The sequence below is a fragment of the Hyla sarda genome, chromosome 4, assembly GCF_029499605.1.
Source record: "Hyla sarda isolate aHylSar1 chromosome 4, aHylSar1.hap1, whole genome shotgun sequence".
Classification (NCBI taxonomy): Eukaryota; Metazoa; Chordata; class Amphibia; order Anura; family Hylidae; genus Hyla; species Hyla sarda.
Window position 1 is genome coordinate 278203535 of NC_079192.1, and position 24234 is coordinate 278227768.

General features: G+C 41.4%; 1 protein-coding gene across 1 annotated transcript in view; it reads left to right on the top strand.

Annotated features, from left to right (window-relative positions):
* The window catches only part of DCN (decorin), a 63767-nt gene extending 41409 nt beyond the window's left edge, over window positions 1–22358 (top strand). The window contains exons 6-8 of the mRNA XM_056569386.1: window positions 5186–5279; window positions 18917–19055; window positions 20628–22358. Of these exons, the coding sequence (XP_056425361.1) occupies window positions 5186–5279; window positions 18917–19055; window positions 20628–20822 (428 nt within the window). The 3' untranslated portion in view covers window positions 20823–22358. The remainder of the gene's footprint in view (window positions 1–5185; window positions 5280–18916; window positions 19056–20627) is intronic.
* The last annotated feature ends 1876 nt before the right edge of the window (window positions 22359–24234 follow it).

Sequence of the window (24234 nt, forward strand, 5' to 3'; positions counted from 1 at the left end):
TAAATCAGGCCCAATATGTATGTAGTACAAAGGGCTGCCAGGTCAATTCTGAAAAAGACTAATTCCATAACTGATCTCCCATGGGTTGGCAGCACATGGGAAAAAGCTAATTATTTGTGAACCCCCCTTCCCCTCAACACATATATGTAAGTGTACAGTTTATGCATCACCACTATTCAGCGTCAAACACAGCATTTTCTCAAGGTTTGGGGTTTAAAAAACAATATGACCCACAATGACATATTTCTATTACAGTGACAAATAATACCATCATAATGAGATCGTTAATTAAATAAAAACCACTATACACAGACCAATATCACCAATAACACCACTATTCGAGTGACAAATAATTGTGCAACATCATGACTACTACCATTACCACCATATAGTGACTGCATATCACCATACTGATATTGAATAATAACTACTGTACAAAATTTAATATTCCCCCATACAGTGACCAGGGCTTCCGTCAGGGGGGTACAGCCAGTACACCTGTAAGGGGCTCGGGCCCTGCTGCACCCCCCCTGCGGCAGCAGAAGCACAGATGCAGGACATACAGTACTGGACGTACAGTACGCAAATTGCGTACATAATGTACGTACAGGCAATAGATTTTCCGGCTCCTGTACGTACATGACGCAAATAGCATATGCAATGTACATACAAGAGCGTACATTGCGCAGCAGGCCGCGTGATGATGTCCTTTCATTACGCAGACTGCCGGAGAAGTCCCGTGCCGCTCAGGAGGCTGTAAACAGCCCAGCCTCAGTGCAGAATCGGGGAAAGATGAGTGGATTTTTATAATTTTTTAAGAAAATCTATGTGGGGGAAATTTTTTCCTATGTGGGGGCATTATTTACTAACTGGTGCATTTTTAGCCTACCTATGTGAGGGGCATTATTACATAACTGGGGTTATTATTAACTAGCTTGGGGCATTATTACCCAATTGGGGGAATTATTACTCAACTGGGGGCATTACCTATATGAGGGGTATTATTACATAACTGGGGGCATTATTACCTAACTGAGGGTATTATTAACTAGCTGGGGGGCATTATTACACAACATGGATATACTGAATGTGACCCCAGGGTATAATTGGGGGCATTATTACTTAACTGGGAGCATTAACTACCTGGGGGGCACTACCTACCTGCATGACCTACATGGGGGAAACTATCTACTGGGGTCACTGTATAGTTGGGGCATTACCTACCTGAGGGGGGTGATGGGGGGCCCAGGCCTGAAGCTGTGTAAGGGGCCCCAAAATTTCTGATGGCAGCCCTGACAGTGACCATGGTGATCCCAGCTCTACACAGGCTCTGCAGACTGTATAAGAGGTTACATTTCAGTTACATCCAGTGACTCACAAGTGGCAACTTTTTGGAGTTGTTTCTTACCTTTTCTTCTCTATCTGGCTCAGGCCACCGTTAAGACTTCTTTTAACCATCACTCCATGTAATCTCCACAGAATCTGCCAGACAAATATCTTAGGCTTTGCACTTTTCCAGTACAATTACCACCTTTTCCCTACCCTCAGTATCTAAAACAATGCTTTCCTAAGGCTAAATTTCCACTTGGTTTTTTTTCTGACAGTTTTTTGAAAACTGACACTGCAGTTTTTGAGCCAAAGCCAGAAGTGTATTCAAAAGGAATAGGACAAATAAAGGAAGGACTTACACTTCTCCTCCCTTATGGATCCACTTCTGACTTTGGCTCAAAAAACGGAAGTGGCAGTTTTCCAAGAACTGCAAAAAAAACAAAAAAACAAGTGGCTTAGTGTTTTGGTGAGTAGTTTAGTGAGTTGGTGGAGATGTGTAGAGGGATTGAGTGGGGAAAGGTAGGTCCCCAATAGGTAGGTAATCCCTCCTCTTGGTGGATGCCTCCAATAGTTAGGAAATGTCCCTTAGGTAGATGCCCCCAGTTGGAAAACGATTCCCACTACCATTAGATATATGCCCTCAGTATGCATACCTTTTATTAAATATAATAAAATATAGTTTTAATCACATATTTTAGTAGTTTTATTCCTTGGGGTTTCACATGCTGGTGTGTTTCACACACCTTTAGTTGTTATTCTTCTGAAGAAACGGTCTCCAGTACTGCATATAATACTACGAGTGAGGTCTCACCAGTGTTCTGTAACACGGCATGAGCACTTCCCCCTTTCTAATGCTAATACCTCTCCCTATACACTGGAGCGCTACACTTTACAATCTCTGGCTCTACCATAGAGCTGCATTAAGGGGGCGTGTCGGCTGTTCATTTTGTACAGTGGTTGAACACGCCCCATTCAGAAGGATATTCAAGGGCCCTGTACAGGAGATCGCGCAGGGGAGGGGGGATGTTGTCAGTGGTTGGGCCCCCGATAGGAGATACATTTTTGTATCCACAGTACTCCTTTAAGTCTTCTGAAATAATGACCCCTAAATCCCTTTCCTCAGATACTGAGGTTAGGGCTGTATCTTATATTCTATATTCTGCCCTCAAGTTTTTAGGCCCAATGTGCATTATCTTGCACTTATCCACATTAAATTTTAGTTTCCAGAGTTCTGACCATTTCTCTAGTTTGGTGTATCCTTCTAGGAACTTCAACCGTGTTAGGGTGGGTTCACACTACGTTTTCTCCCATACGGGAGCGCATACGGCAGGGGGGAGCTAAAACCTTGCGCTCCCGTATGCCTTCGTATGCGCTCCCGTATGTCATTCATTTCAATGAGCCGGCCGGAGTGAAACGTTCGGTCGGTCGGCTCATTTTTGCGCCGTATGCGCTTTTACAACCGGACCTAAAACTGTGGTCAACCACGGTTCGAGGTCCGGTCGTAAAAGCGCATACGGCGCAAAAATGAGCCGACCGGACCGAACGTTTCACTCCAGCCGGCTCATTGAAATGAATGACATACGGGAGCGCATACGAAGGCATACGGGAGCGCGAGGTTTTAGCTCCCCCCTGCCGTATGCGCTCCTGTATGGGAGAAAACGTAGTGTGAACCCAGCCTTACAAGGGTTACAAGACCTTACCATCAAGACCTTCAGCAATGTCACTGATAAATATAGTAGACAAAATAGGCCCCACTGGTAACAAGACCTTGCTATGAATATTCTCCATTGACTACAACCCTCTGTTGTCTGTCACTCAGCCACTGCCTAATCCATTCAACAATATGAAAGTCCAGGACGTAGGACATCTCCTGCGGGCTGCATGCAATTTGTAAAAATGTTATACCCCTAAGAATTTTGCACTTGGGGAAATTACATCCCCCCTTGCCCTTAGCTCCCCTCCCCATACAACATTTCTGGAAAAGAATGCCTTTATTTTAACCCCTTAATAATGCAGATTATTTTTCAATTTTAAAGACGAGTTACATTTATTGTGTTGGTCAGAATAATTAAATGTACAGTTTTTTTTAAGCTTACTTTTGCACGATAAAATAATTTTAATAAAAATCTTTTACTTTGGCATTACTATCTTTTGAAAGCCGTAACCTTTTATATTGCTTGTGTGGTCCTGAAAACAGAAAAGACTGCAGTACCAAGCTTTTTTGCTTGGTACTGCAGTCCTTTCAGTTTTCAGTTTTTTTTTGTCTTACTTTAAAAGCCATTCACTGTGCAGATTGAGAATGTAATAATTTTATAGTTTGGGTCATAAAAGAAAACTTGATACCAAATATGTATATTTTTTAAATGTTTTAATTGTTTTTCCAAAATTGAAGGACTTTATCAGTAGTCTCCAGTAGGGGACTTTGGTTTGCAATTGCTAGTTAGGCCTCTGGCAGCCATTAACTGCCCTTTGGTATCCAGCATCATGTTGCTGGTGAAGTGATGGAGTGACAGAGAGAAGCTCCATTCATTGTCTAACTGCTTAGATGCTGGTATTGCTAAAGACCGTAACATGTATATGGTAAAACAGCTAAGCTCAGCGTTATCTCCAATTCCAACTGTTTCGGCAGGGTGTGAAATGTATGATACAGCTGAGACCCAATGCTGATGAGTGGGCTTAGCTTGTGTGTCTGCACCATCACTATAGAGTACATGTACAGCAGATTGTGAGAAAAACTTCTGGACAGCAAAGATAACAGATATAACCAGACCTCATAGTCTGATGGTCCCGAAGGCCACCCTGGTACATAAATCACAGAACATTTGACATTAAAAATGTGTTCTGAATGTTTTAGACACATTTCAGAAAATATATATTTGCCCTCCTCCTGTTTATGTGCTACCTACTATGCATATTTTATTCCATATTATAGGGCTATACATGTATATTTTTACTGTTACTCGTATGGACAAGTATTTGGACATAAAATTGTTCCCAGTCTAGGAAGGCATCAATCACTTGATTAATGGTATTTTTTTATGTTAAATTTCTAGAATATGTTTCACTTGTAATTCTTCTTTTTAAAAGCCAAGTTACAACATGAAAACAACTTGGTTGGTGTATGCAAACCTTAAATTTCGTACTATATTTGGACTGGTTTTCTTAAAGAAGCCACGCAGTGTTTTTATAGAACATATGCACTCATAACAGCACAGTATAATATATACAGTAAAGTTGTCTTACCCTTTCACTTTTTTTCACATTTTGTCATCTGCATTTTGTCATCTGCATTGACATGAGTATTCAGACCCTTTACACAGTACTTGAAGCGCCGTTGGCAGAGATTGCAGCCTCCAGTCTTCTTAGGGTTGATTGTCTTGTTGGAGGATCAATTTTTAGCAAATCTATTTATACTATTTATACTTTTCTTCTATATTCTTTGGAGCCAATGTGGTTTAATAACTAGGCAGTGCTAAAAAATATAATATAAAGACTAAAGGTTCCTAAAACACATCCAAAACCACAGTAAAATGGCTTCATCTCATGTATCAGTTCAGACATACCATACCAATGCTATGATACAGATTTCCTATAGACAATCATTATAAGTATATAAACGTTTTGAAAGCTTTGGTCTATTTTTTTTTCTCCTTGAGAGGAAATCTTACCAAGATACCTTTCATGTATTTGGAAAGCAGACCAGACCAACAATCAGCTGATAGAATAGGATAGATACATAAATAGATAGATAAATAGATAGATAGAAAACAACATTATAAAACATGTTATTTATTAATGTACAATTATATAAGAACCCATGATTTGACCACATTTATACATTTTTACTTTTGTCTAGGTTTGCCAGCTTCTCTTACTGAGCTTCACCTTGATGGAAACAAAATTGCTAAAGTTGATTCTGATAGCCTCAATGGATTGAACAATCTAGCTAAGTAAGTATACGAATATTAATGTAGAAAATTTGGAAACATATTTTTGAACACCATAGAGGTCATTGAGGATGGGATCTCTTTCTTACACGGGCCTAATTCATTGTACCTATATCTGTCCTCATGCTCTGTCTATTTAATGGATAACGCCTTTAACCCCTTAAGGACCAAGTGTTTTTCTGTTTTTACACTTTCGTTTTTTCCTCCTTACCTTTTAAAAATCCTAACCCTTTCAATGTTGCACCTAAAAATCCATATGATGGCTTATTTTTTGCGCCACCAATTCTACTTTGTAATGACATCAGTCATTTTACACAAAAATTTACGGCGAAACGGAAAAAAAATCATTCTGCGATAAAATTGAAGAAAATACACCATTTTGTAAATTTTGGGGGCTTCTGTTTCTACGCTGTACATTTTTCGGTAAAAATGACACTTTATCTTTATTCTGTAGGTCCATACAATTAAAATGATACCCTACTTATATAGGTTTGATTTCGTCGTACTTCTGGAAAAAATCATAACTACATGCACGAAAATTTCTACATTTAAAATTGTCCTCTTCTGACCCCTATAACTTTTTTATTTTTCCGTGTACAGGGTGGTTTGAGGGCTAATTTTTTGCGTCGTGATCTGAAGTTTTAATTGGTACCATTTTTATTTTAATCGGACTTCTTGATCGCTTTTTATTCCTTTTTTATGGTATGAAAAGTAACCAAAAATATGCTATTTTGGACTTTTGAATTTTTTTGCATGTACACCACTGACCGTACGGTTTAATTAATGATATATTTTTATAGGTCGGACATTTATGCACGCGGCGATATCACATATGTGTATTTTTATTATGGTTATATATTTTTAATATGGAATTTGGGAAAAGGGGGGTGATTTAAACTTTTAATAAGGAAGGGGTTAATGTGTGTGTTTTTAAACTTTATTTAACTTTTTTTTCTTTTACACTTTTAGTCCCCTTAGGGGAATTTTAGGAGGAATCATTAGATTCCTCATACAGATCATTGTGGTTTCATAAAACCACAATGATCTGTGTGCTCTGCGCTCGATTGATAAAGCCTGGCCATGCCAGGCTGTATCATTCAGAGCCCCGTAGCCGACGCAGCAGGAGAGATAAGCCCTCAGGCTACCTCAGTGGTGGATAGTTCTGCGGGGGGGCGATCCACCCCACTCGACCACCAGGGTCGGGATACAGGCACCTTTAGACGCTGCTGTTAACTCTAAAGGGTTAATAGCCGCACGCGGCGATCGCCGCTTGTCGGCTATTAACGCCGGCCCCCAGCTAAAAGAATCAGCTGGGGGCTGGCCGTTATGACGCGGGCTTGAGTCGGGAGCCTGCTTCATACCCCGGTAACGGCCATTGGACGAGCATCGACGTCCATGGTCGTTATCAGGTTAAGACTACACATATGCTGAAAGAAATGGCAAATAACTTTGTTTTGCAGTTTTTTTTAAGTTCTGAGGTTATTGTACTGCAAAGTTGAAAGTAGAAACGATATACAACTATTTTCTCTGACTCCCAGGAAAGTAATAGGAAACAATGTGCCAGCAAAAACAAAAGCAGTAGATTTGTATGTGTTCTAGTCAAAGATGCCTATGCCCCATGCAATGTTTAAAATTGTCCTCTTCTTACCCCATAACTGTTTTATTTTTCCGTATACGGGATGATATGAGGGCTCATTTTTTGCTACGTGATCTGAAGTTTTGATCGGTACCATGATTGTTTTGATCGGACTTTTTGATCACCTTTTATAAATTTATTAGGGTATACAAAGTGACCAACAATACACAATTTTGAAATTTTCAATAGTGTACGCTATTGACCGTGTTTGCTTAGCATTATATTTTTATAGTTCAGACATTTACACATGCAGCGATACCGCTTATGTTTATTTTTATTTATATTTTCTTTTTTTTTATCGGAAAATGGGGTAATTCAAACTTTTATTTAGGAAGGGGTTAAATCACATTTATTCACTTTAAAAAAAAACTATTTTTACAAGTTTTTCTTTTTTGCCCCCAAAGGGGACTATTACATGCAATCCTTTGATTGCATACTCTGTTCAATGCTATGCCATAGCATAGCATTGATCAAAGTAATCTGCACTCAAATGCTCCAGCCTGGATCTCAGGCTTGGAGCAATCAAATGACGATCGGACAGCGTGGAGTGAGGTAAGTCACCTCCCACTGTCCTCTCAGCTGTTCCGGAGGCCGCGATTTTAACGCAGTGGTCCAGAACAGCTCTGCTGAGCTAACCATCATTGATATCTCCTGTTTCATCAATCAGCGATGTCCAGTATTAGCCGCGGGTCCTGGTTGCTGATAGCAACAGGGACCCAGCAGATATGAAGCGCGCTCAGCTTCTGAGCGCGCTTCACGCTACGGGAACCAGCCACAAACGTAAATATATGTTCGTAGTCATTAAGGGGTTAATAATAATTAGGTTATAATGTGATAATGGGTGAGTTATGACAGTATCCCTTTAAAGGTAGCCACTAGGTAGTCTCTCACTACATACCCACACAGTCACCAGCAAACACATGTGGTAAAGGCTGCAGCTTTGCCTGACAGGATTAAAGGGGTACTCTGGTGTAAAACTTTTTTTTTATCAACTGGTGCCAGAAAGTTAAACAGATTTGTAAATTACTTCTATTAAAAAATCTTAATCCTTCCAGGAAACTATTTTCTTTTTGGAACACAGAGCTCTCTGCTGACATCACCAGCACAGTGCTCTCTGCTGACACCTCTGTCAATTTTAAGAACTGTCCAGAGTAGGAGAAAATCCCCATAGAATACATATGCTGCTCTGGACAGTTCCTAAAATGGACAGAGATGTCAGCAGAGAGCACTGTGGTCATGTTGTCAGCAGAGAGCGCTGTGTTCCAAAAAGAAAAGAATTTCCTCTGTAGTATTCAAAAGCTAATATGTACTGGAAGGATTAAGATTTTTTTATAGAAATAATTTACAAATCTGTTAAACTTTCAGGCACCAGTTGATTTAAAAAAAAAAAAAAAAAAAAAAGTTTTCCACCAGAATACCCTTTTACGTATCTTTGAATCTCTGCTGCTGTGTCTAGTGAGAGGCTGTGGGATGGGGGTTGGGGCTGGTCCCCTTGGTGTAAATTTCGTGGACACAGTTATTGAGTGAAAACAACTATTTTCTTTTTATTTATTTTCTTATAGGGAAGCACATGCACAATGATTATAATAAACAGGCAACAGTTTCTTCAACCGTAGAACTTAATGCCAAACATGTTCTTAAAGCATAACTTTAGAATTGCTCTTCCACACATGTTGCAAAGTTCGGCATGGAGAGACACAGCACATACTGGGTGGTCAGGTAACCATGGCAATTGTATGAACCCAGCTAATTTCATGCACAATACGTCACTGGGTGACGTACGGTTACTTCAGCAACACCACCGCATAGTGTGCAGCCTCTCCTCACAACGAACTTAGCAGAGGACAAGAAAGTAACACTTGTGTGAGCCTCAGAAATCTGCACCAGCTCAGGGCAGTTTCTTTAATACTCCCTGAGTATTACAATAGAGTAGAATCTCCTGCTCTGCTACCTATAGTCCTTAACATAGTGGGTTCTCTCAATTCAGTAAGACACAATACATCTATTTTGACTTGCATTTCTTAGTGCTCTATGTAGAGCCAGCTTAAGCTGAAGGTCTAGATCTTTATAAAATGTCATATGTGGTCTATTCAGGCTACTGGTTACCATTTTGGCTAGCACTTTTCCCTTATTCACATCCCTGAGCTTCATGTTCTCCTGAGATTCTGAGATTAGAATTGATACATCAGGGGCGTGGCTTGGCAGACAACTGGTATGGCCGCATAGTTGCCTTGCTCCAGAGCCAGCAACTACTTTACAGCAACTGACGGCACATTAAACCCTGCAAACCCACCTTGTTTGCCACCATAAGATGTAGGAACCTCTCTAGCACACAATGGCATCCAAAAGAAGAGGTAAAAATCACGGTAGACCGAAGAAGTTAACAGATTTCTACAGCACCCCTAAGGATCCAGCATTCCAAAATGGTGCCACCACCTCATAGCACGGCCCCTCTCTGCGCTCTGCCCGCCAAGACAGACAGTGTTCCCCGCAAGCTGAGGAAGAGACACAGAGCCCACAGCAGCTCATTTCCATCACCTGGTCTAAGATATACAGAAGACTTACCTTGTGGCTCCGAGTCGGCGGTTGATGGAGAGTCGGTCTCTCAGGCTGGACGGCAGGTACGTGCCTCAGCCCCCATCTCCCTGGCCTCCTCTATATCGGGAAGCCAATCTAAACAGAGGCCCCGGCTGTCTCTCCCACGGGAGCTGTTATCCAGCGCAGCCGACAGAGGATTCCTGCTCGATCCACCAGATATATTTGCTTCGCTTCCCACCTCTGAGGCTACAGTCACTGAGAATACTCTCAAGCATATGCTGCAACTGCTGAACTCCTCCTTCCAGAGTAATCTATAATCCCTCCATCCATTACAATCCTCAGTGACAGAAATAGAGGGCAGAGTGGACCATATTGAGGGTAAGATGGCAGAATTAGTGGGCTTACACAATTCACTTATTGGTGATCATTATGATTCGTAAGAAGAGGTGTGTGCTCTCCGGTCTAAAGTCGCAGACCTGGAAGACCGTTCTCAAAGAAACAATATAAAGCTGAGGGGCATCCCAGAAGAGATAGCCGCAAAGGATCTAGTCCCTTATATACAAGACCTCATTAAATCAATGGTCCCTGACTACTCACCCCATGACCTCCTGATTGATAGGGCACACAGGGTGCCAAAGCCAAAGCATCTCTCACAAAATATATGTCACGATGCCGGCTGGCAGGAGGTGGATCCTCTGTGCCAGAGAGGGATTGGCGTGGACCGTGCTAGTGGACCGGTTCTAAGTCACTACTGGTGTTCACCAGAGCCCGCCGCAAAGCGGGATGGTCTTGCTGCGGCGGTAGTGACCAGGTCGTATCCACTAGCAACGGCTCAACCTCTCTGACTGCTGAAGATAGGCGCGATACAAGGGAGTAGACAGAAGCAAGGTCGGACGTAGCAGAAGGTCGGGGCAGGCAGCAAGGATCGTAGTCAGGGGCAACGGCAGGAGGTCTGGAACACAGGCTAGGAACACACAAGGAAACGCTTTCACTGGCACAATGGCAACAAGATCCGGCAGGGGAGTGCAGGGGCAGTGATCAGATATAGTCTGGGAGCAGGTGGGAGCCAATTAAGCTAATTGGGCCAGGCACCAATCATTGGTGCACTGGCCCTTTAAGTCTCAGGGAGCTGGCGCGCGCGCGCCCTAGAGAGCGGAGCCGCGCGCGCCAGCACATGACAGCAGGGGACCGGGACGGGTAAGTGACCTGGGATGCGATTCGCGAGCGGGCGCGTCCCGCTGTGCGAATCGCATCCCCGACGGCCATGACAGTGCAGCGCTCCCGGTCAGCGGGACCGACCGGGGCGCTGCGGAGAGAGAGACGCCGTAAGCGCTCCGGGGAGGAGCGGGGACCCGGAGCGCTAGGCGTAACAGTACCCCCCCCCCTTAGGTCTCCCCTTCTCTTTGTCCGGTAACTGCCTCCCCTGGGATGAGGACACCGGGAAAGAATGGAGGGTTTCCTCAACGGCAGGCAGAACAGCAGGAGTGGGAATGGGGAGGGAGGGCAGAGGGCGAGGCCTGGCACGGGGCAGTGTGACACCAGGACGGGGGCCATGAGGAGGCACCGAGGCTTGCCTGACTGGACTGGGAGGGGGGGAGAGGCACTTCTTATGGCAGGCAGAGTCCGTAAAGACCTTAGGGAGACCGGTTACAGGAGGAACCACAGGGGCACGGCAGGGAGTACTGGGAACCGGTTTAAGGCAGTCCTTGAAACAAGAGGTACCCCAGCTCTTGATCTCCCCTGTGGACCAATCCAGGGTTGGGGAATGGTGTTGAAGCCAGGGTAGTCCAAGGAGAATTTCGGAAGTGCAATTGGAGAGGACCAAAAACTCAATTTTTTCGTGATGAGGTCCAATGCACATTAGGAGGGGCTCCGTGCGGTAACGCACGGTGCAATCCAACCTGACTCCGTTGACCGCGGAAATGTAGAGTGGCTTGACGAGACGGGTCACCGGGATGCGGAATTTATTCACCAAGGAATCCAGAATAAAATTCCCAGAGGCACCGGAGTCCAAGCAGGCCACGGCTGAGAGGGAGGAGTTGGCTGAAGCTGAGGTAGTAGCTGCTGTAGCATCATGGTCAGTTGAGACAGCTGGTGGCCTTGTTGCGCTATCTGTTGTGACTGCTGGGCGACCACCGTGGTGAGGTCGGCGACAACTGGCAGAGGAACTTCAGCGGGATCCATGGCCGGATCTACTGTCACGATGCCGGCTGGCAGGAGGTGGATCCTCTGTGCCAGAGAGGGATTGGCGTGGACCGTGCTAGTGGACCGGTTCTAAGTCACTACTGGTGTTCACCAGAGCCCGCCGCAAAGCGGGATGGTCTTGCTGCGGCGGTAGTGACCAGGTCGTATCCACTAGCAACGGCTCAACCTCTCTGACTGCTGAAGATAGGCGCGGTACAAGGGAGTAGACAGAAGCAAGGTCGGACGTAGCAGAAGGTCGGGGCAGGCAGCAAGGATCGTAGTCAGGGGCAACGGCAGGAGGTCTGGAACACAGGCTAGGAACACACAAGGAAACGCTTTCACTGGCACAATGGCAACAAGATCCGGCAGGGGAGTGCAGGGGCAGTGATCAGATATAGTCTGGGAGCAGGTGGGAGCCAATTAAGCTAATTGGGCCAGGGAGCTGGCGCGCGCGCGCCCTAGAGAGCGGAGCCGCGCGCGCCAGCACATGACAGCAGGGGACCGGGACGGGTAAGTGACCTGGGATGCGATTCGCGAGCGGGCGCGTCCCGCTGTGCGAATCGCATCCCCGACGGCCATGACAGTGCAGCGCTCCCGGTCAGCGGGACCGACCGGGGCGCTGCGGAGAGAGAGACGCCGTAAGCGCTCCGGGGAGGAGCGGGGACCCGGAGCGCTAGGCGTAACAATATACCACGTGATGTGCTTGCCCGCATACACTTTTATCATATCAAAAACATGCTAATGTCGCGCTCCAGAAATTGGGACTCTCTAACAGCCAAGTTCTATGGGATCTCCATTTATGCAAACCTTTCAGCAGTCACCCTCCAGCTCCACAGGAACCTGATCCCCATTACGCAAGCCCTGAGACCGAAAAAACCTCTATAAATAGGGTTACCCGACTCGCTTACTCATCTAATACCGTGAGATAACTCATGCGATTTGCACGCTTAAAGATGGCTCTAATCTGCTCCACAAGGGGGCGTACAGATTAATGCTCCCGCTACTAAAGGTCCTAATTCATCTGCTCATGTTCGCCCTGATTGGCAAACAGTGGATTCTGCATCTGACAAGCGTTGTTGACATTGAACATATGCTCAGATTACCTGTGACTTTATACTACATCACGTTCTTGCCTGTTCGATTCACAAGTAACAGTTTTTTCCCCCCCTCCGTAAGAGACGTCACCCGGAGACATCCATTTCCCTCTACTCTCCACTCCAGAAGCTCTAAGGAGTATCCTGTTTATGGCTTTGCCAGCTTGTTTGTTTTATGTTTGTTTGTCTTTGTTTGTTTGTGTTCTTTTTCAGGTACCCTACACTCGACATTCTGAGGTGAGAGGACCCGTCACTTCTAGTCTGTGATTCCCTGAAGATATGACAGAGCTATGCAGCTGTATAGCATTTGGACTTATGTAATGGTTTTAAACGTTCTATCTCTTAACACTAATGGTCTATATACACCCCAAAAAAGGTCATTTTTGTGGTCTGAGGCTAGAAAGGCCAGATGTGACATTCTATGCGCCCAAGAAATGCATATCATACAAAACAATGCATTTAGAATTTGCAGCTCTGCCTTTCCTAATGTAGATCAAGCACATTACCAAACTAAGTCTAGAGGAGTCCTTTTATCAATCAGCAATTCCATTGCATTCCAGCAGATTTCTCTTCACTCTGACCCAAATGGCAAATACATTATTCTTGTATGTAAATGCAATAATGTGTTGTACACGATAGTTTCTGTATATGCACCGAATAGGAGACAACTCAGATTCTTCAATAGATTGTTCAGGTTAGTGAATAAATATAAGCAAGGGCATTTGTTGATATGTGGAGATTATAACACTGTTCTGGATCCTACTGTGGATTCCTCTTCTACAAACAACCACTCCCCAGTGTCTCTTTCCGGCCTTTTTCATAGAGAAGACATATTTGATGCATGGAGAATTATTCATACCTCGGAATGTGATTACACGTGTTATTCTTCAACACATAATACCTACTCCCGCATAGACCTCTTTGGAATTGGCCATAGCATTCTGAAATCATCATCCATTTTATATGCTTCTTGGCTGGATCACTCACCGATCCTATTAGAGCTAGAGGAATCTAATTCACCTCTTCCAACATATTTATGGAGATGTAACACGTTCCTTATGCATCATGCTCAATATGGGAAGGAATTGGAGAGAGACCTGGAGGCTTATTTTTCTATTATTGTTACCCCTGATGTTTCAGCTACTACGATATGGAATGCACATAAAGCTTTCATTAAGTTCGAAAAAATGTGAGGAACATCTCAATACTCTTATGCATAAACAAAAACAACAAGAAACTACTAACCAATCTCACCCCACTTCCCAACTGGCTGAGGAACTTAATAAGATTAGATCTCAGATACGGGAAACAATGATGAAGACCAATGCCAGAACGGCTGTTAAACTTAAAGCTAAACACTATGCCCTAGATAATAAAGCAGGGAAATTATTAGCCGCTAAAATGAAAGACGAACATGTTAAATCTAAAATACCCCATCTCCTTGGCAATGCCAATGGCTCCAAATTATATCACCTGCAAGAAATTGCTAATAAATTCATGCAGTACTATGAGGCCCTATACAATTGAAACCGAGAACTTGACACTGCCCAGCCCAATGATATAGACATAAATGACTTTCTGAATAAAATTAATATCCCTAAAGTTTCAGATGTGCAACTTTCTTCATTAAATGCTGAAATTACCCCAAATGAAATTAACAAGCTTATCTCCTCCATCCCGGTAGGCAAGTCTCCTGACCCTCATGGCCTTTCTACCTCTTACTATAAGCGACTCTCCCCATTATTGCTACCCCATTTACATGCGTTTTTAAAAGAGGCCTTTAGTACTGGTTATCTTCCGAAGTAAAACCAGCCTGCCATAATAGTGACTCTCCCCAAGCCAGGTAAGCCCCCCGACTACTCTCCTAAAAACTTCCGGCCTATCTCTCTACTCAATGTAGACTTAAAATGACATGCAAAACTGTTGGCCACCAGACTTTCTCCAATATTGCCCTCCCTAATTAGCGTTGATCAAAAGGGTTTTGTGCAAAAATGAGAGGCCTACGACAACACTAGAAGAGTGCTTAACCTTCTACACATAGTGGAGAGGAGATGGTCTCAGCTCTTTTCTTGTCGCTTGATGCTGAGAAGGCGTTCGATTGCATAAATTGGTCGTTCGCCTTCACGGTACTTGAGAAGGTGGGACTGAATGGGACTATACTACAGGCTATTAGAGCCTTATATACATTTCCACATGCTAGGGTTTTCACCAATGGCTCCCTGTGGCAGGAATTCTCTATATCTAATGGCACCCGACAACGGTGTCCATTATCACCATTAATTTTTATCCTGTGCATGGAGCCCTTAGCACAAGTGTTGCGTGATAATACCACCATCACGGGTATACAAGTGGGGGACCATAAACATCTAATATCCCTATACGCTGATGACGTAATAATAACTCTCTCAAACCCTGAATGCTCATAACCAAGAGCCTTAAAGCGTACACGTCAGATCCAACAATTTTTTTTATATATATATATCACTCAGTACTTAATCCTGAAAATGTGCATCTAATTTTTATGTGTCTAGCACCTTTATTTTTTTTTTTTATTACACTTTTAATTTAGCTCACTAGTCTGAATTCCTCTCAAAGGGAGGGTGTGTGGCCTCACTGTGCAGGTCTCCGCCCCCTCCCTCAGTATGTTTTCTGCTCACATCACCCCTAGCATTAGCAAAACTACAACTCCCAGCTTGTCCTCACTGACAGTAGCGCGACACAAGCTGACAGTGGGAGGATTTTCCTTCCAGCTGTGAGCCCTGCGCTCAAAGCTGTCAATCAAGAAAGTGTGTCCATGACATAGGTGATGATGACACATGGATACAGCAGGACTAGTATGTGTCTAAGCAGGCAGGGGAGCAGTTTGACAGGCATTTTCAATATGAAATACTGAAAAATTTCTAATGAAAGCAATTGCAAACCTATTTATTTTGCATGCTTTACAACATATCAAAAGTTTTTGTATCTGACATTGCCCATTTAACTCTTATTCACTATTTTGATACTATTTCGTATTAGAAATTAAATATGCAAAAGTCGCAGATTTTACCAATCCACATACCTCCTCAACTGTATACAGACCTAGCCTTAGCCCACCCATTAGACTGACAAAAAGAGGACATTACATATTTAGGAATGAAACTAACCAGAATAAATAATGGAGTTACCGGTCATCAAGGTTTCTTTCATATACCTAACTCACCTATGTGGAAACTGATCTTTCAGATCTTTCATGCATCTCCAAAGTAACTCTCCTTCATTGACGGTGTTTTTGCTTATTCCCTGTGTAGCTCTCCATACTTGTATTTGTATGAGTATTACTGTGTTCTCTCAACCTTTCTTTGTATGACATTATGATTACTGTTATACCCAATGTCATGATATCACCTGGACTGTTATTGTCATGATTCGGCTGGCTGGAGGTGGATCCTCTGTGCCAGAGAGGGATTGGCGTGGACCGTGTCGGTGGACCGGTTCTAAGTTGCTACTGGTATTCACCAGAGCCCACCGCAAAGCGGGATGGTCTTGCAGCGGCGGTAGCAACCAGGTCGTATCCACTGGCAACGGCTCAACCTCTCAGACTGCTGATATAAGCGCGGTACAAGGGAGTAGACAAGAGCAAGGTCGGACGTAGCAGAAGGTCAGGGCAGGCAGCAAGGATCGTAGTCAGGGGCAACGGCAGGAGGTCTGGAACACAGGCTAGGAACACACAAGTAAACGCTTTCACTGGCACAATGGCAACAAGATCCGGCGAGGGAGTGCAGGGGAAGTGAGGTATAAGTAGGGAAGTGCACAGGTGAAGGTACTGATTAAAACCTCATGGGCCAATCAGTGGCGCACCGGCCCTTTAAATCGCAAAGACCCGGCGCGCGCGCGCCCTAAGGAGCGGGTCCGCGTGCGCCGGGACAGCACAGACGGGGAACGGGTCTGGTAAGGGAATCGGGATGCGCATCGCGAGCGGGCGCGTCCCGCATCGCGAATCGCATCCCGGCTGGGAACATTATCGCAGCGCACCCGGTCGGCAGGTCTGACCGGGGCGCTGTGAATAAGAGAACGCTGTGAGCGCTTCGGGGAGGAGCGGGGACCCGGAGCGCTCGGCGTAACAGTTATATTTGCCTTTATTAAGTTATGTATACTTGTTTATATATACAAAAAAAAAAATCAATAAAATGATTGAAACAGAATGCACACATCGTAAGAATCACGGCATCAGAAGCATTGCATTTAAACAGGCACTTATAAAGCGTGTCTATGCTTCTAGTAACTTGTTTATTTTTCTTCATATCACTACTGTTTCTCTGGTTTTGGACATTAGATTTGTAACCATTTTTGGTCTATTTTGCTCTTTTTACTTTGATTATTAGACTGTGTACCTGTTAACTACTAGCCTGCCCAATTTGTCTATACATTACTGAATTCTGAACCTTGGACTGTTACTGTTTATTCCTCTGCCTGCTGATTTTGTTTTCACCTGCTCTTCTGGTATTGACCTGACTACACGTTCACTCTACATCATTGCAGGGCTGTAATTCTTTAAACTCTTTATGACCTGTGCCATTATTCCATCTTTGCACTCTGTAGATGCAATCTGGGTTCCTGGCTGCCAAGTCCATTTGATCATGCGGAAAGTACTATTGAAGGCACAGGGGTAGCCCTAGATTCTTTTAACCTGGGTGGAGTGGGATATTGTTTTTTCTGGTCATTTGACTGTATTTCTGATCAGACCTCTAGTTATCATTACACCTAAAGCTTAGCAGCAAAGGTACATGATGCTCAGAAGAGATCCAGACACCCCTTCTAGCCACTTAGCAACTCATGGTTGTATGGGCTTACAGATTGCTGTAACATGAAAAATAGCAGCATTTTAAGACAGAGAACTGTAGGTACCAGAAGATACAAGTTGGATTAAAGCGCTATACAATCGAACAATTGTATAATTGTGACATATTTATATGGAGACATTCATTCATGTACTTTATAACATTATTTTTCAGAAATTATAAAGAAGCCAAAATACTCATGAAATGAGCATTTCATAAAATAAAAACCCATTTAACATAATTTTAGATGATATTAGAGATTAAAATAACTATGTTGAAACACATGCAAACCCTAGGGCAGTAATACTTGGATAACAAGCACTAACATACAGTGCAGTCAAAATACCTCGTATGTTCTCAGATAACGCATTCCAGACTTACACAAAAATGTGCAGGGTTAGTCTAGAAACATAAGTGGCACTTAAAATATATTGCATACCTTGGGAAAGATAAAAATGGCAATAAACAGGTACATAGCAAACTAATGGTGTTTGCCAATCATAATGTAAAATATTCAGATATTAAAAAAGATGTAGCTGAAAGCATTGCATTTTATTTTCAAATTATCAAATAATTCTTGATGTTTACAAAATTTTAGAGTTTGCACTCTGTGAGGTACATTTCAGATAGCTATAACAAAAAACAGTAACAAAATTGGCTTATTTACCAAATTTCAGCCATTTTAATTAATTATCTATTGTAATCCATCACATTCTGTACTGTTTTATTGGACTGGATTGCATCAAAAGAAAAATAAGAAGGATCAGGCCCTATGCTCTACATTATGAATAGTGTCATTAAGAAAAATATCTAACACGTTGCAGAAACCAATCCTTAGAACAGACCAAGAGAAGAGTACAGTTAAGCACTTCACAAAAGGCTCACTGACCTCTATGTCACACTGCACAAGACAAGCTTTATAGACTTATAATGGATTTGGTCTCATTGAGTAAGACTGCATTCACATTACATTTAGGCACTACGGCTGCCGGGTCCAGCCGTAGTGCCTAAACGTGATGTGAATGCAGCCTCAGAAGGAGTTCACAGTGAGATGAGCAGTCAAGCACATAACCACACTTTTCCTGTTTTCAATATTGGCAGAGGTTTGAACTCTCATGTCTCTGCAAAATAAAAAATAAAAATTTAAATCTAATGACAGGAAGACTTTAGCTTAGTCAAACATATTCTGGGATAGATTCATGCTGGAAAGAAGCAGTGGATCAGTGCATAGGTGAGAGCCAGATATTATGCACGGGGTCCCAGAGGCCAGACCGACTCACCCCAAACCCCCCAGCACCATCACCCCCCTCCCCACCTAACCCAAATATCGACTTTTCTGTATTAAATATTATTGTATTATTCCTGCAGGTTCGGATTGAGCTATAACAACATCATTAATGTTGAAAATGGATCTGTTGCCAATGTTCCTCATTTAAGAGAGCTACACTTGGACCACAACAGCCTTACTCAGGTGCCTGCTGGACTCAATGAACACAAGTACATTCAGGTACTGTATTCATTATAAACTTTTACGTAAATATTTTTTTTTACCAAACAGTACGTTAATGATGATGCATCAAATTGGGGTGCAGCGCTGCAAGGAACCTAAATTCAAGGTCACATCCTGTTAGACCAAATTAAGAAATAGGCAACACTCCAGCAGATAATGAAATTGGTGAGTTTATTCACCAATCCAACAGATGCAACTTCATGCCTCTTTATGGAGATTGAATCAAGCCTGATAAATCTTTCTACTGTATAATTCTTTTAACGATACCTAAAACACTAGTAAAGCTCAGAAATACAAGCAAAAAAGGTTTCACATCATCATTTTAGTTTAGCTATAATTTAGAGACACCCTTATGTATCCTCTATTTTGTTGTGCATTTTGCTAGCAGTTGGTTCTGTAGGCATGATCAGCCCTGGGTTAGTTAGGGAAACTGCTGGATAATATGGTTCTCTGGGCCAATCATGCAGTCTATTAACCGGCTTTCAGTTGTTTGTAACCCATGCTCCATGAGCAAATTATTGACTGTGGTGGTCAGTAGGGCTCTCAGAGTAAGTGTGGGCAACATATTTTTATTTATTTCTTATTTAATATAGTTGTTTTTTAATAGTCAATAATATTATTTATTTATATTATTATATTTATTATTTGTTATACAGTTAGAGACCCCAAAATGTAAACCAAAATCCGGAGCTCTGCATTGATATTTTTATCGTCTTTATTAGAATGTTTAAATTTCACATTGTAGACATAAAATCACTTTATAGCTCACAATCACGTTCTGGATCCCACACCTATTGAGTACTCCCAGTCCTTTGGTATACATAATACTAATAGCAACACATAAAGAATAAAAAAAATCACTTATTATGAACAATATATGACCTAGTGTGATATGTGGCAGACTGCCAGTGTCATAATATATGCCTTCTTGGGGTTAAAAACACCTGTGAGTCTATAGTATCACTCATCTGTTTACATGTTGGTCATGAATACTTGACAGGCCACAATGGAAAGTAAAGTGAACAATGTTATCCAATGAAAATATAAATTATAACATTACAGAAATATAATACATACACATATTATACATAGAATATCACAGACTGACCTTAATTGTATTATGTGATATTCTACGTACAGTATTATATTTTTGTAACGTGATCTGTTGAGTAGTCACACTCACCATGTGTACGGGGTAGCACCGATACAGGCCCACAGGTGTTTTTTAATGGTGTGTTTTGCTATGAGTGTTATGTTTTACAAAGGATCAGAAGTCTAATACACATGGTTGTGAGCCATACAGTGATTTTATGTCTACAACATGTAATTTAAAGATTATAATAAAGAAGATGAACTTTTAGTGTAGAGTGCTGGATTTTGGTTCACATTTTCCTAACCTTGTTCACCAGAGGAGACCATGTACTTGCAAAGTTTGGGACACATTGAGCAATACAAGAATACGTGGAGTAGGTGGGCTTGTCTATATTTACAGTTTTTGAATTGTGAGAGAGTTTCAGTGTCGATTATAAACAGTACCATACTAACATTAGCCATTATGGGATTTTGCAGGTCGTCTATCTTCACAATAACAAAATTGCTGCTGTTTCAACAAATGACTTTTGTCCTACTGGATACAATACAAAGAAGGCTTCGTACACAGGAATCAGCCTCTTCAGCAATCCTGTCCAGTACTGGGAAATTCAACCAGCCACATTCAGATGTGTTTATGAACGCTCTGCTATTCAGATCGGAAACTATAAGTAAACAAGTTGGTTATTATTTTCTTAAATAAAGTCTTTTTTTATTTTATTTTTTTCATGCCCTAGCAACTAGTAAAAATGCAAATACTGGAATCTGTCCCAAAACTTAATTTGTGCCTATATTTCATGAAAATATGGCTTCTTGAATCGAAAGAGGGTTGCTCGTGAAGATGTTTATCATGTATTATCATGAATGTAGTCTACCTTCCATGAAACATGGGATTGTATTATTGTAATGTATTTAGCAGTTTGCTAACATTGTGTGGTATACTGAGGACTATGTATGTGCTGGTAAGTCATGAATGAAATCTTTGCTTAAGAAGAACAAATTCAATTCAATAGATGTTATATATATATATATATATATATATATATATATATATATATATATATATATATACATATATATTTCTTTCCTGTAAAGTATAAGTCCTGAATGTTAAGAAATTCTGTAAGCATATGTTGTTTTATCACAGCTGAACTTGTGAGTGCAAATGTCAAATGGAGATAGAAGATGTGAGCCCGGACTTCAGAGCTCAGCTTTATAGCTAAAAGGACTCATAGGCAGGAGGGGCATGTATGTAAGCCATTTCCAAGTCTATTTAACAGCTTTTGGGAAGCTACTTATTGAATGCATTTTCACTCACTGGTTCATCGTTTTAAGGCATTTTACAGATTAAATAAATGCAGTGAAACTGTCCTGGTGACATGTTTCCTTTAAGAAAAGCCTGAAATGTAATTTCTTATTATACTTCAAATAAGTAAAATGGTCAGTTTTGTACAAACACACAACCTTTATCAATTGTCTTTATGCCACTCATCTCTTAACCGTTTCTCCTACCGTTTATGTCTTATTGATGTTGCATTGTCCTATGGATGTTTTTTTTTTTTTTTTTTTAATCAGTATATAAATTGCAACACAAAACCACTGTTATCCTATTCATGCTTATATCCGTTATGTATCTGTAATATTAAAACCAAACAATTTGTTTATTTTCCAAAGCAGAAATTGAAGGTACTTTTCTATTGTGTACTGAGCATATAAGCTTGCTATTTGTTGGTCTCACTTAAACACTGTAGTCTAGTAGGCAAATATTTGGCTTCTTAGTTAAAATTCAAATAGAAGTATAGTATGTATCAAATTAAATGAGAACTGATCTTACTATGCAAAATTAAACATGTGCTGGACCACAAACATTGGTTTCGAAGCACTGCATGTAAGCTTGGATTAGAAATAAGAGAAGTGGAAACTAAATCTATAGACTGCCTAGATGTTTTACTGGTTTGAAGATTTTAATGCTCATCGATGTTTTATGAAGTTACAGTAAATTGCAGATACACATATCTGTCACACATATGTGGGCTACAGTACATACAACATTTTGACTGGAACTTGTTTGGTTAACTATGGAACTATTTGTAAAGTGCATTAAAATGTCAAAAAGCTGAATTATGTTGAATTTTATAACAAATTTGTGTGATGTCTTATTTTGATTGATTTATTATTCACTATGTTGTTTGCAACATAAGATGTCTATGTTTTAGAGAATACATACTGTATAGTTCAAGTTATCAGTGTAAATATTATATGTACTGTTTTACTTGGAAGAACAGGTAGAAAGGGATCATTTGAAAAACTAGGTATATCGATATATAATATAGTCTTAAAGTTGGTTTCTCATCTTGTAAAGTTATTACCTATTCAGTGTGTGTGTGTGGGAGGGGGGGGGGGGGGGGGGGGGACGTTCAACCTTTGGGGCTTCCCCTGATCTCAAGAACAGGGACCAGAGACTCTTGTTAGAATGGAGAACTGGGTTGTGCATGTGTGCTGTTGCTCCATTTATTATTTATGGGAGCTGCTAGAGATAAAAAAAAATAAAATAAAAAAGTACAACATTTGGCTGTCTCTATGGCTCCCATAAAGAATGAATGGAGCTCCAGCGCCCATGTGGGACCTGCCACTCCACATGCGACTCAGATCCTCATTCTTAAGTTCATGAGGGGCCCTGGTGGTCAGACCCCCTGCAATCAGATAGTTATCCCCTATCCTGTGCATTACTTATGCCAATATCTATACCTGTACTTTCAATGTTTCTGAACATATTGGGGGAGATTTATCAAAAACTGTCCAGAGGAAAAGATGCTGAGTTGCCCATAGCAACCAATCAGATTGCTTCTTTCATTTTTGAAGAGGCCTCTGAGAAATGAAAGAAGATATCTGATTGGTTGCTATGGGCAACTCTGCAAGTTTTCCCCTGGATAGGTTTTGATAAATCTACCCCATTAACACCTTAAGGACTCAGGGCGTACCTGTACGTCCTGAATCAGCTCCCGTTCTATAATGCAGGGCCACAACATCATTGATCAATGGTTTCCTATGAGAAACCATTGATCAATGTAAAAGATCAGTGTGTGCAGTGTTATAGCCCCCTATGGGAGCTGTAACATTGCAAAAAAAGTGGAAAAAAAAGTTAATAAACATCATTTACCCCTTCTCTAATAAAAATTTGAATAACCCTCTTTTCCCATTTAAAAAAACTGTGTAAATAAAAATAAATGTATGTGGGATTGCAGCGTGCAAAAATGTCCGAATTATAAAAAAATATTATTAATTAAACCACACGGTCAATGGCGTGTGTGCAAAAAAATTCCAAAGTCCAAAATAGTGTATTTTTAGTCACTTTTTATATCATTAAAAAATTCATGATCAATAAGTCTGATCAATAAAAAAATGGTATCGCTAAAAATACTGCCCCATACGTGGAAAAATAAAAAAGTTATAGGGGTCAGAAGATGACAATTTTAAACGTATACATTTTCCTGCATGTAGTTATGATTTTTTAAAGAAGTACGACAAAATCAAACCTACATAAGTAGGGTATCATTTTAATCGTATGGACCTACAGAATAAAGAGAAGGTGTCATCTTTACTGAAAAATTTTCTTTGTAGAAACGGAAGCCCCGAAAAATTTAAAAATGGCTTTTTTTTTTCTATTTTGTTTCCCATTTTGTCGTAGATTTTTGGGTAAAATTACTGATGTCATTACAAATTAGAATTGGTGGCGCAAAAAATAAGCCATCATATGGATTTTTAGGTGCAAAATTGAAAGAATTATGATTTTTTAAAGGTAAGAAGGTAAAAATGAAAGTGCAAAAACTGAAAAATCCTGAGTCCTTAAGGGGTTAAGCACTCATATTTCATAATCTGGCATTCTGCCTAACTACATGGTGGGGCATTTATATGGATACACCTTAATAAAATGGGAATGGTTGGTGATATTTACTTCCTGTTTGTGGCACATTAGTATATGTGAGGGGGGGGGGAAACTTTTCAAGATGGGTGGTGACCATGGCGGCCATTTTGAAGTCGGTCATTTTGAATCCAACTTTTGTTTTTTCAATAGGAATAGGGTCAT